The sequence below is a fragment of the Myotis daubentonii genome, chromosome 6 (genome assembly GCF_963259705.1).
Source record: "Myotis daubentonii chromosome 6, mMyoDau2.1, whole genome shotgun sequence".
In the NCBI taxonomy this organism is placed as follows: domain Eukaryota; kingdom Metazoa; phylum Chordata; class Mammalia; order Chiroptera; family Vespertilionidae; genus Myotis; species Myotis daubentonii.
Window position 1 is genome coordinate 18,353,079 of NC_081845.1, and position 12,869 is coordinate 18,365,947.

Sequence of the window (12,869 nt, forward strand, 5' to 3'; positions counted from 1 at the left end):
TCTCATTCTCTGCAAAAGAGGGTCTTAAACACGGCTCCCAACTTCCATTCATTCTCTCATTCAAAATTAGTGACGGTTTATCAATCTGTGTCAACAAGTTCTGGTTTGTTGTGGACACAGTGATGAATAAGAGAGTCAGTCCTTACTCTCAGGGAGTTCAGTGCAGGGCAAAAAATATATGCAAATGAAATAACAACTGTTACAATTCCTATGTAATAAAAGCCTAACATGCTAAGTGTCCGGTCAACAGGTCAGCCGTTCAACCAATCAAAGCATAATATGCTAACAATATGCTAAGGCCGCTCAACCACTCGCTATTACATGCACTGACCACCAGGGGGCAGACGCTCCGACCAGTAGGTTAGCTTGCTGCTGGGGTCCGGCTGATCGGGACTGAGCGAGATGGGCCGGACATGCCCTGGAACCCTCCCTTGGTCCCTCCCCGCTAACCAATCTCCCATGTCTCTCCCCGATCGTGCACTGGTGGGGTCCCTCAGCCTGGCCTGTGCACTCTCACAATTCGGGACCCCTCAGGGGATGTCGGAGAGCCAGTTTTGGGCCAATCCCATAGGCCAGTTTGAGGGACTCCGCTGGTGCACAAATTTGTGCACCGGACCTCTAGTATTACAGAAGAATGTATCTAATTACTACATGCCAGGCACTGAACTGGTGTTGAGTGATCAAAACAGGTATAGCCCTGTCCTCATATCAAAGTATTCAGTACAGTGATGCAAATGTGCAACCTGTAGAAGGCTGTCTTGTCTATAAAAAAATAATTAACTTAAGGTCACGGACTTTTCTCATGGTGACACTTACTGTTTGCTTTAAAAGGTAGCTAATATAAAGTCAAAGTTTTTGGTTTTTAGACTCAACAAAAAGGGTGAGACAGTGAGACAAAGCTATTTATACTGCTAAGGGGGAGGCCCTTCTCTGGCAGCCAAGGGCGGCCAGGGTAGAGGGGAGTGGGAGAGAATAGTGTTGTCAATTACTGCCCAAAAGCCAAAAGGCACCATCACAGCCCCACCCTCAGAGTCCCTTGAGGAAGGAACTAGGTCGTTAAATGGGGGTCAGTTCTACAAGAGGTTTTGGTCGGTCACATACATAAAGGCCAGGTAACCCCTGAGAGAGTCTTACCCTCTTGCAGAGACTTTCGCCTTCAAAAACATCAAGGAAGTCATAGGGGGATAAAAATAAATTAAATTTCAATAATAACAAAATACAAATGTTTGGATATCCTATCTAATGGAGAGGGAATATGCTAATTGACCCTCACATTGTCTCAAAGACGGCGGCACCCACAGCCAATAAAGAGGAAATATGCTAATTGACTGCCACGCCCTCAAAGATGGCAGCACCCACAGCCACAAGATTGCTGCGCCCAGTCCCCTAAGCCCCCCAGCTGCCCAGGGCTGCCCAAGGCTCAGGTAACCAGGACCAGCTGAGGCTTGTGCTGCCAGCAGTGGCAGCAGCAGAGATGTGATGAGGGTGGCGCCTTCCCCTGATCACCGGGTCGCCTCCCACCCCTGAAGGCTCCCGGACTGTGAGAGGGATGCAGGCCAGGCTGAGGGACCCCCTGTCCAGTACATGAATTTTCATGCATGGGGCCTCTAGTTTACTCATAACCAACAATCCTTCCTCAGGTGCCACACCCACTACAAAGAGCTTGGTAGCCGATTTCATCCCAGAGACTACACGGTTTCACCCCAGAGAACTATATAAAGTCACCTCGGAGACTTTCTGCCTGAATCAGAATGTCTGGGTGCCATCCTTCAATACTCTAGTTTATTTACTCCTGGAAAAGATGCTGAATTCTTTGGTTACCATGAGGCCTTTGTGCTTCCGGGGGTGAAGAGCTAAGGCTACAGCAAAAGTGTGGCTCCGATTATTGAGAAAGCTCCACCGGTCCTCAGCCTAGCACACCGGGTTTTTAGTTCTGATTTTTTTTCACTAAACCAGGCCTTGAATGCTGAGCAGCAGCAATAACCAGAAGTATTGTAGGTCTTTGCTAATTTATCACTCAGCCTTTTTTCTTTATTACATGCCCTACCAAAACCAAATATAGTTACAATCAGTTCTTTATTTTATATAAGAAAATAAAAAGGTAATTATAATTATGCAGGGCAAATATTTGTTTATTAATGTTTTCTGTCTGCAAAGAGAATCTGAGTATATAGCTAGATATAATTTCTATAGTAAAGACCAAAACCCAAAAACGAAAAGAACAAGACCCAGAGACAGAAATTTATAGCATTAATTATTTTTTTGTTCAAGAGTGAAAGTTCCTGGTAATAGATAGGCTATATTAATCAAATACACAGGAAATAAAAATCCTAAGATAGATGGTGCTATTGTAGTAGGCCAGTTAAGAGTCCTCTAGAGCAAAGACCAGGAAAAATTAAGAGAATCATTTTCTTTTAATACTCTCGTGTGAAAGTGAGGGATGAGACAACACAAAGAATACAGATTCTCAAATATAAAGGATCTAATAAACCATCCTCATCATCATCTCAGTTACTTTTTTCTCTTTCCATTTTCGAAGGTCCTCTGTTGGCCATTTATTTGCTCAAATGGCTTTTACTCGATGCTTCTCCAAGCACCAGACCTTAAAAGTGGCATGAGAAGACCCTCCTTCCTGAAGAGTAGAGGAATTTCAAAGCTTTGAAAATAAAAATTATTTCTACAGCAGCAGGACTTCATGAAGAGCAGTGACCCTCAATGAAATGAAGCAAAGACTCACCCTTCACAGACCCTCACTTTATGCTATCTGTGCCTTAACCTGTCCTTGAATTCAAAGAGTTGGTTGTACTTTCCATAAAATAACATCACTATGATTGTGTGTGATGCTAAAAGATAGACCATCACTTTTCCCAGGTTACATAAAGGTGAAGGCATTTTTCTACTGCGAGAAAGCATACTGCTAGTAGCCACCAGTGTTTTATAATCGGAGTGAGAATGCCATTAAGGTTCTAAGGCAGCATCCTAAGAGGTCCCTCTTGTTTGTGATTGGCAGACTATCGGCTATTTCAATACAAGCAACAAACTGCAATAAACATATTTAATTACCTCCATCCTGTCTCTATGCAACTCCTCTTACTCCCAGAAGCCTACTCCATCCTCTCAGGGGGAGGAGATAAGCAGATGGATGTGAGCAGTTGCACAGAACTTTGGGCAGCCACCAGCCCTGAGAGCAATTGGTCAACACCCTTGAAGCCAGTTAAACCTTCAGTAAATGGTTTCCAACTCCAACAGATGGGCTGTTGGTCCCAGTTGTGCTATTCAACATCTATATGACTCCATATAAGAAACTAAAATCTGGGAGTTGGAGGATTGCTTCTCTCTAATATATTCTATTTAATATTTTATGATTTTACTTCATAACTAGTATCTTCTCTTCATAATGGAAAGCTTGGCCTGGGTCTATTTTCTCCACTGGTAGAATGCCACAAAGGGGTGACAGTCGTCCGGTTAACGCTCACCAAGGATTTGAATATGTTTTCCTTTTACAACCAAGGAAGCAGATGGTTAAATGAAGTCTTTACAATCATATAGGGACAAGTCATACTCCTACCCTACAAAGTGAGGCACTTATTACTACAATTCAGCTTTAATATTTATGTTCTTGGAGGGCAAAAAAATTACAACTACAAAAATCTTATTTAAATGAAACATTTCTGATTTCTAAACATATTTTTAAACTACTTTTACTAGTTCTGACACTTTTCTGAACATTAAAAAGGTCAACACCACATGAATTATTATGGAACTTTCTTGCAAGAATATTTTTCATTTCCCCTTTGTTACATTTAGAATCCCTCAAATTTTTATTTTCCATTCTCTTGCCCTTCCTCTCTATTTCTGCCACCCCCACCATCTTCTCTAACTGTAAATGCTATTTCAGAGCCCATCTTTTAAATAAAAAGTTACCTTTAAAAGCTGATGTGCTGCATACCTGGGTTTTTTTTTTTTTTCTTTAAGGGTCCTCATCTTTATTTGGTTTTATGACATCCATCTTCCATGGAGATAAGTGCTCACTCAACTATTAAATGCACAAAATCATGCAGCATCACTGCGCATGCCTGTTCTTAAAATTCCTTACACTTTTACTGTTGTAGTCTCTACTCAGGGATTGGAATTTGGCTTTTATGACTCCAAGGAGAAAGCAAATTGCCCCTTTGGCAGGAACATATATACCTACACTATTTGGTGCTACAAGAGGTGTTCCTAATCCAGAGTTAGAGCCCTGAGAGAGGAAACAGTCATCGGAAAGGTGTGAGGAACAGAATCAAGGACGCTGATTCTGAATCACAATGATTCTCCTGTGGATATTCCCAGGTGCCAGCCCTTCTTCCCAGTAGCCAGGTTATTTTGGCTTTTATGTTAAGATGGGAGTGGTCCCACCTGTCTGGCAAGTAGACAGCCAGTTTATAAGCATTTTCCCCTTTCCTGGACATAGGATGAAAATCAGAAAGCTCTGACGCCATCCTGAAAGCCAACTTTCTAGATACCCACTTGAAAAGCATTCACATAATACCAAATCACCAAGTGTTTCTCTTTTATCCTTGGTAATCAAATGAAGTTCATTTTGGCTTGAATGTTTTTAATTGTATAAACAAATATGGGGTAAGGCAAGTGAGGTATATCATGGAATGAGCCTAAAATGAAACCAACAGTGAACTTTCTCTTTGCTTGCCCATAAGAAGATATTTAATAGCTAGTGTTCTGGGTTGAATTGTGTCCTCACAATTCATATTTTGAAGTCCTAACCCCAAGTACCTCAGAATGTGACCTTGTTTGGAGATAGCTTCTTTATAGAGGCAATCAAGCTACAATGAGGTCGTTAGGGTGGGCCCTAATCAGCCCTACCAAACTAATACAACTACCTACTTTATTCTTTCCCTGGAAATTAAACTGTCAGTCTTTATAAATTTCAACTGTACATTACTGTTGAAGAAACATATATCTATTCCATTTCATATTTGATCTCTTAGCTTTAGAAAAAAAAAATTCATGCTGCTCTTTAATTATAATGTCCTGGATTTCCTGATAAAATCTGTGATAGCCACAGGAGATGCTGAGAAACCTAGAAAACAACATTTCACAGCTGAATAGACAGAAGTCACCCAGTTAGTTACCAGTAAGGTTAGTCACCTGGCTCCCAGTCTCCATGATTTTTCTACAGTAGCACACAGCCACCTTGGGCATTAGCCAAGAACTGCAGGTCATTAAAATGTCATGTTAGGAATGCTTGAAGTCAGGATAGTATAAGAATAAGCAGTAACTCAGATCACAAAAGAGTTTACCCCACTGAAACAGTTTTCTACAATTCCTGGCACATATTCTTAATCAGACTATTAATAATTTCACTGTTACATGGAAGAAACACTTTTATACCATTCTGAGATAAGCACAGCAAATGGGAAAACTGCATATCTCAGTTAGTCCATGGAAAGATTAAGATCTTCAATTCAAATCTGCATATTTAAGCACAGAAAAATGTTCAGAAGACCACTTATGTAATTTGGTGATTCTCAAGTTTTCACAAGTCATACTGAATGTCTGAGGCCGTTTGAAAATATATATATTATTTTAACTCAAGTTGTTACTTATTACTGATAGGCCTTTTCTGTTTTGTTTTGTTTTGTTTTTCTCTTTCAATTATTTCTTTTGATGTTGAGTTTTTTGAGAAGATTCGGGGACACATGGAAGGAATCTTGAAATAGCTGATGTGGAAGAGAAATCTGACTCTTCTACCAATTAAATAGATTTCAACTCAAACAAAGGAAACCTTTAAAAATAGGTATTCTGTGATAGAATTAGCTGCTGCAGCAGATCTTTTAAGCGTTAGTCACTGCTGATGTTCTAAGCATTAGACCATTTGGAGACTGTTATAAAAAGGGTTCAAGCAATGATTAGATCAGATAGACTGGATTGTATTATATTAGACTAAATGGACTGTATGGCAATTTTCATCCTAAAGGTGCATGGTTCTATGAACTCAGTAGTAATATTATCAAACCATTTCTTCCCCTCTGCTAACACAGGCTTATTCCTTCATACGATTGACACCCTTTGTGTTTGGAATAGCAATGTAATTTATTTCATTAACATGTATTTAGATGACATAGGCTAGAACATTAGTCACAGCTCATACAGATCAAGTAAGTGGAAGGGCTGAAGTCAAATTCTCATTTATGAGTACAAACTCATCTATCTGTTATTTATTGGGTGAAGGCAACAAACTGTCTTATAATCATGAAAAAAAAGCAAAATATTTTAACAATCATATTAGTCCTTGGAATTGTTTCCTAAAGAGCTAAAAATAATTAGCACAGCATGAAATAATTGAATACTAACCTCCTTCATTTTTTCCAGTTCATTCTGTAAAGCTTGCTTTGCAATCTCAACTTCTATAAGCTGTTGCCTCAGTTTCTCATTTTCATCTTCTGTTGTTGTTCTCTTTTCTTCCACATTTTCCAATTCATGGTGAAGTCTCACAGATACATCCTTTGCAACCTAAATTAAAGTGTGTGTAACAACAAAATATAATTAAAGACAACAAAATATATTCATATTAAAAGTAGTAAGAGCCAATACTTATATGCCATATGCAGGCATTATTCCAGATACTTTACATATAAGCCGTTCACATACAACAATCCCATGAATAGGTATGATTATCATTCCTGTTTTATAGATGGAGAACTCTAAGTCTTGGATATATGAAGTAATATGCTCAAGGTCAGATAGCTTACGAGTGAGCAGGCAGTCTGGCTCTCCACTCTGTTCCCTTGACCTCTACCCTGCATTGTAGTAATAAATGTTCAATTGTATCTATCATGTGTAGGCAGTTTTGCCTCCTGTTCTAAAATTACCCTGGAAATTTTAGGGTTTGGAAAAGTGGAGCAGTCTTGTGTGGTGGTTCAGGAGTGGGCTGTGTTTGAGATGGAGTGAGGAGCCAGCCTGGCTAGCTACCAGCTGACTTACAGGGCTAGATGGAGGCTGGGCACCCAACCTGAGAAAAAGGTTCAGGGTAAGTACCTGTTAAATGATGTTATCAATAATCCCTACTTCATAGTTTTTTTTCCCTTGAGAAATATATGAGATAATAATATCGGGTGTCCCCAAAAATGTATACACACACTTTGAATAATTACAAAGGCAGTGTTTATTAAAATAGATTTCATTTTCAAAATTGAGCTATCCGCTGTTAAAGTGTGTGTACATTTTGGGGGGACACACTGTATATATAACAATGCTTGCCATGGTGCCCAGTGCCCAACGAAGTTAATACCCAACAAAGGTTAAAAAAAAAAGAAAGAAAGAAAAAGAAGAAGAAATAATACACTTTCATAAAATGTTTTTTTGAAAACAAATGTAGGATAATTACATTTGATTTTCCTATCTTGAAGTTAATATAATTAAAATTATATTTTTGGTTATTCAAGGCCATGAAGATAACAACTGACTTAACAGTCAAACCGAACTAAACAGACCACACCTGCCTAAAAACGCCTTTCCAAGTTGAAATTTCTCCTCTGGGGGAGATTCTGAAGAAGGACTTCCCATTAAAAATAATGTGAAATGTTTCTTTTACTTACTTCACTCTCCCTTTACCTCCAAAAGGGGTCTTAAGTTGGACAGTTTCCTTTTGGGGGAGTTATGGAAGTGGTAAGTACTGCAAAGGACTCCTGGGAGATAGGTGGGGTCTTGCAGGGAGAAATCTCAAACTCTTCCCAGTGCTGTTCCTATTCAGGGCTTCAGCTACTCTGCTCTTGAGCGCCTGATTCCACCGGGCCTGCACTGGCACGACAGATTCTGGAGGCCAGACCCAGGCCAGAGCCTGCGCTCTGCCACACCCTGCTTTCCGCCAGGAAAGGGGGCGCCCTCTTCCCACCGCCTCTGTTAGAGCCACGTCACTCCCAGGAGAGCCCACAGAGCTCGCTCTCTCTCAGGCCTGACACACTGGGCTCTTCCCATCCACCTGTCTGTTCTTCCCTTCTCCTTCCGGCACTGATACTTTGTGGTCAGAACTGCGAATCTCCGTGTCCTCAAAGCCCTCTGCCAGCCATTACCGAAGGCCTTTCAGAGTTCCCACCAGCCCTGGGCCCTGGCCCCCACCCGCCGCCCCTGCCGCGCGCCCCGAGTCCCCGCGCCGCAGACCTTGAGGTCCTGCTCCAGGCTGCGCAGCAGCTCCCCGTCGATCTCGCCGGTCTGCGCGTAGCGGAGCCTCTTGCGCTCGGCTTTGCGGAGGCGGTACTGCAGGATCCGGCAGTTCTTGTTGGCTCTCTCCAACTCGTGGCGCATTTCCTGCAGCTGGCAGGCATCCTCCTCGAAGAAGCTGTCCCTCATTTCGTCCATCTCGGTCCTCAGCTCGTCGATCTCGTTCTGGGGTGACAGGCCGCGGGTCAAAATCCCCCTCGCCCCCCACCCCTCTGACACACACCGGGTACACCCCATCCCAATTTCAAATCCTCAGCGTTACTGCCCCCTCTCCAGCAGACAGGAATGACAGGGAAACTTAGCCAAACGGGCCCTCTTTAGGCCTCCTCGCGCGTTCCTACTCCACCGAGCCCTCTCCATGAAAATGTGGGCAAACCATGGTAATTAGGCAAACGAAGGTCCAGATTTGGATTTACAGGGAAACCTAACGCTACCAATCTCCGGCGGGTTAAAAACCGGAAAAGGCCAGGGCACCCCCTCCCCTCGTTTCCTGTGCCCCTCCCTCCTTAAGGCTCCCTAACAGGTTAGCAGCCTCTCACCCTCGCCGGACACGCCCTAATCCTCCGGGCCCACACCTCCCCTCCCCCAGCCGCCAACCCCCACCCTCCTCACCTTGAGAGTCTCGTTTTCCTCTCGAAGCTTCTCCATTTCCTCCTGCATTTCTTCCTGCTCCTGGCGCTGCTGCGGGTGCGGGTGCGGGTGCGGCTGCGAGGGAGGGGGCGCCGCCGCCCGCATGCCGCCGCCACTCGCGCTGCCCTCCGCGCTCTGCTGGGGACCCTCGGCTGCCGCGGCCATTGGGAAGGAGGCAGGGACGGCAGGAGATTCGCCACCGGCAGGGGCGGAAACCGGGGAGCTTCGGGGGCTGCCACTGCCACCGTTCTTGGTGTGCATCTGAGCCGCGGCCGCCGCCGCCGCCGCCCGCTCTTTCTTGAGATGGAACTGGATGAGCTCAGACTGCAGACATCCTTCCTTCCAATAGCTCCCTCCGCTGTTGCTCCCCCCCACTAGGCCGCTTCCGGAGTTTCTACTGCCGGGGCCTGGGGTTTTGACCGCGGAGGAGGATGGCGCAGGGGAGACCCCCTCCCCGCCGCTGCCGCCCCTCTGCGGAGCTCGGACTCCTTTCCCTCGCCAGCCCCTGGGCGGCGGCGGAGCGCCCCCCTCCCTTTCCCCAGAGCCGCTGCCGGCTCCTCCTACTTCCCCACCCCCTCCTCCTTCTTCCCCGAGCGGAGGGGGTTCCCCGAGTTTAGAGGACACGGGCTCGAGGTTCCCCGGCGGCTCCTCCGTGGGGCCAAGCCTCCGGCCGCCCACCGGGGCCAGGGCTGCCGCGGGGGCCGCTTCAGCACCAGCCGCGGGCTGGACAGCTCCCGGCACAGCCCCTTTGGGAGCCGGGGGCGCCGCCTTCTCCGCCCCGCCTCCGCTTCCTCGGCTGCCGGCCCCAGGCACCGCGCGGCCCGCGGTCTTGTTGCCCTGCTGCTGCTGCTGCTGTTGCTGCTGTTGCTGCTGCAATTGCTGCTGCCGAACAGAATTGAGTTTAGTGCCTGCCCCCACCGGGGACCGGGTTGCTGCTGTGGCCTGTCGGACCGGATTGTCCCTCAGTCTAGCGGGTGATTGAGCTCGCTGCTGCTTTCTGCTGCTGCCCTCCGGGTGCAGGCGAGCCTCGGTGGCGGCGGTGGCAGCGGAAGCTGCGGCTGTGGCAGGGGCAGCGCCCCCGGTCGGTGGCTGACTCATGGCTGTCTAGGAAGAATCTACTGGATGCGATTTAGAGTGGTCCATCGCCAGATCACTTTCTTCCCTCCTCACCGCCACCAAACTTCCTTTCTAATCTGGAACAGAAACAAAAGAAGGAAAACATACAAGCTGTCTGCACTGTTACAGAGCAATGCAAGAAAAGTCCTTGAAAATGAGATTTGGAAGGTCCTTAATAGAGGCCTTGACTTCAGGAGTAAGATGCAGAATTGTCCATTCTCGTTTTGCCAAGGGAGGCGCTATCTCCAACCCATTCCATTAAAATGATGGCGATGTGAAAGCAGTTGAACCTTACAGTCTCAAAGTAGCATGTTTTGGCAAGGGTGAGACATGGAGCCAGAAAAAGAATGGAGGGCAAGGAAGATTTTTTTTTTTTTTTAAAGAGGGTTAAAGTCCAGAAGAAGTTTCAGAGGAAAAGGAGATGTCAACTAGAGTTGTAAATACCCTAATTTTTCAACTTTGGTTTTTCTCACCTCAAAACTGCAATTTATAGCATACTTTAGTGGAGAGGGTTCTGTTTAATTAATATCCCCAGTGTCAATTGCAGGAAAAGGGTTATGAAGGAGGCTCCTGAAGAAAATTTCCTAGGGATAAATGATACTTTTCTCAATGTTCTTAGTTGGAAAAATGCACCCAACTTCCTTTTTACTAATATATATATATATACTTAAACAATGAATTTCATTTTCAAGAAAATAATGGCACTAGAAATCATCTATATAGTTTAGTCATTAGCAGTTCTGAAAGGATTTTACTTTTTAAGCGTTGGGAAATAATTTTTTAAAACTTTTAGAAAACTTTATTGACAGATGTGCACAATTTCTTTAAAATACAGGTGATGACTTTTTCTACACTTATCCACATTTCATAGTTTTGTGAATTTTTTTATGTTTAGGTGTAATTGCTGGATAGAAAATATTTTTATTCTTAAGTATCTTCTCAGATGATATATCCTAGGCAGAGTAATATTTTTTCCAGTGCTCAGTCCCTCCTATGGAGCCAAATTCTGAGATAGGATGGCCCTGCAACCAATAAGGCTGCTGCATCCTCGCTCTGCACCCAGAAGGCTGGTGCATCCTAACTCATGGTGGTAAGACCAATTTCTATTGTGTATTTTTTCAAAGAAGAAGCCGTCCATGGTATTTAAAATCTGGAAAATAGCAAACCATTGCCTCCTGGGTTCTCCCTAGTGATCCAGCTAGCTAGTCAGCTAGTCAGCTAGTCAATTAGGTGCCTTTTCCTTAGAAATACAATTTTCCTCTAAAGCACTGTAAAGGGCATGACTAGGCAGAAAGTTCTGCTTTAGAAAAATCTTCCTGTTAGGAGACGAGATACTTGCTAGTTACTTCACTAGCATTTTTCTTATTATTGTCTATTTCCAGTAGCATAACTTAGTCAACACGCAGTAAATCCTCATGTTAGAAAGAAATATTACTAGAGGGCCCTCTCCAACTCCCTTTCTCTTCTCGGGATCTCCTTCCAACTCAGTTTGGAAAATAAAAGTGAACAAAGAAGACTTGGGGAGGGGGGTAAAAGCTGTCCACCAACTTATTTTCTACTGTTCTCTTCGAGCCACATACTCCTGGAATGTGTGGCCTGGTTCATCTGTGTGGGTCACGCTAACGTGGATCGCTCAAACAAGCTATTTTGCCAATGCAAACTTATTTTTGGTTTGAATTGGGCAGAATCATCCTGGAGCTGAGAGCCCCCGGAGAATACCAAACTCGGTCCCCAGACAGGCCTAGCCCAGGAGAAAGCTGGGCTTCCACAAGCAAAGGTATCTGACTGCTGTCACGTGGTTCTCCCCAAGGGACAAGATGCTGTGTCTCTTCCCCGCAGAAATTATCAACCAAGCAACCCCCAGAACAGCCCAAAGGAACACGTTTAATCTGCAGTTTTATCTACCCGTTAACCTACCCTGTCTTTCATCCCCATCCATTTAGAAATCCGGGAGAACCATTCACTTCTCAGCAGAGGAGATGGTTGGAAGTTGATGCAAACCAGCAGCTTTCCTTCTGATCTTCCAGCGACCGCAGGGTTTATTGTTTTGTCCAGAGAGAGGAACGTTTAACTTCGTAGTATCATATTCGACTTTCTGGGTAAGCAGGACTTTGGGCTCACCGGCCCCAGTTCCACACCCACTGGATTTCTCCAAACAATGGCGTTGACCTGTGGACTCAGCGGCCCCCGGAGCGGCTTCCTTCCAGGCGGTCCGCGGCCGGGCTGGAGCTGCGGCTCGGAGCAGGGGACCGCGGAGGTACCAAGCCGTGCCAGACGGTCCCCAGGAAGCGCAATGATATTCATGAGCTGACCTCACCGGCTAGGCAAGGGAGGGGGCGGGATTGCAAGGGAGGACACAGTAGAAGTAACCAAAGAGAGGCTACTTTCAAGAGGAAGGAGAAGAAGGCGGGGACGGGGGAAGGGGTGGGGGTGGCCAGAAGACAAAAAGGCCCAGCCACGCCCGAGATGAAAGCTCTGTAGCCAGGCTCAAAGTACTTGCTGCACTCCCGTATCCTGTCCTGGGCAGATGGTTCCAAAACAGCTCGAAATCCGATGCACTGTTTTTCTGCAAAGCTTTGTCCTGGGCTCGCTCAATCTCCATCAATTATTCACTGGATTCTTTTCGCCGGGAGACGGATGTGAACAGCCTTCCGGGCGTGACTGTCTCCTGATGCAGCTGCGAGGCGCTGGCAGGCGGCTGCTGGGAGTTCTCTTTGTTCGCTCACTTTAATTCTCAGCCGAGCTCTCCACGCGGTGCACGTCCCCACCCCCAGCCCGGGCGGAGTCAGCAGGCGTCGTTTTTATGAGTAGACATGGTTGCCAGACCCACCATCCCACAGACAAAGGGTTCCTGTGATGCCACGACTCCTTCAGTGCAAACAGAACAAATGCCGGTTTACAGA

The 12,869-nt window shown here is 45.5% G+C and overlaps 1 protein-coding gene across 1 annotated transcript in view; it reads right to left on the reverse strand.

Annotated features, from left to right (window-relative positions):
• The window catches only part of MTCL3 (MTCL family member 3), a 32,497-nt gene extending 19,976 nt beyond the window's left edge, over positions 1 to 12,521 (reverse strand). Inside the window, exons 1-4 of the mRNA XM_059700280.1 lie at positions 11,884 to 12,521; positions 8,833 to 10,043; positions 8,161 to 8,385; positions 6,355 to 6,513 (exon numbers count right to left, since the gene is read on the reverse strand). Coding sequence (XP_059556263.1) covers positions 6,355 to 6,513; positions 8,161 to 8,385; positions 8,833 to 9,948 — 1,500 coding nt within the window. The 5' untranslated portion in view covers positions 9,949 to 10,043; positions 11,884 to 12,521. The remainder of the gene's footprint in view (positions 1 to 6,354; positions 6,514 to 8,160; positions 8,386 to 8,832; positions 10,044 to 11,883) is intronic.
• Positions 12,522 to 12,869: the final 348 nt, after the last annotated feature.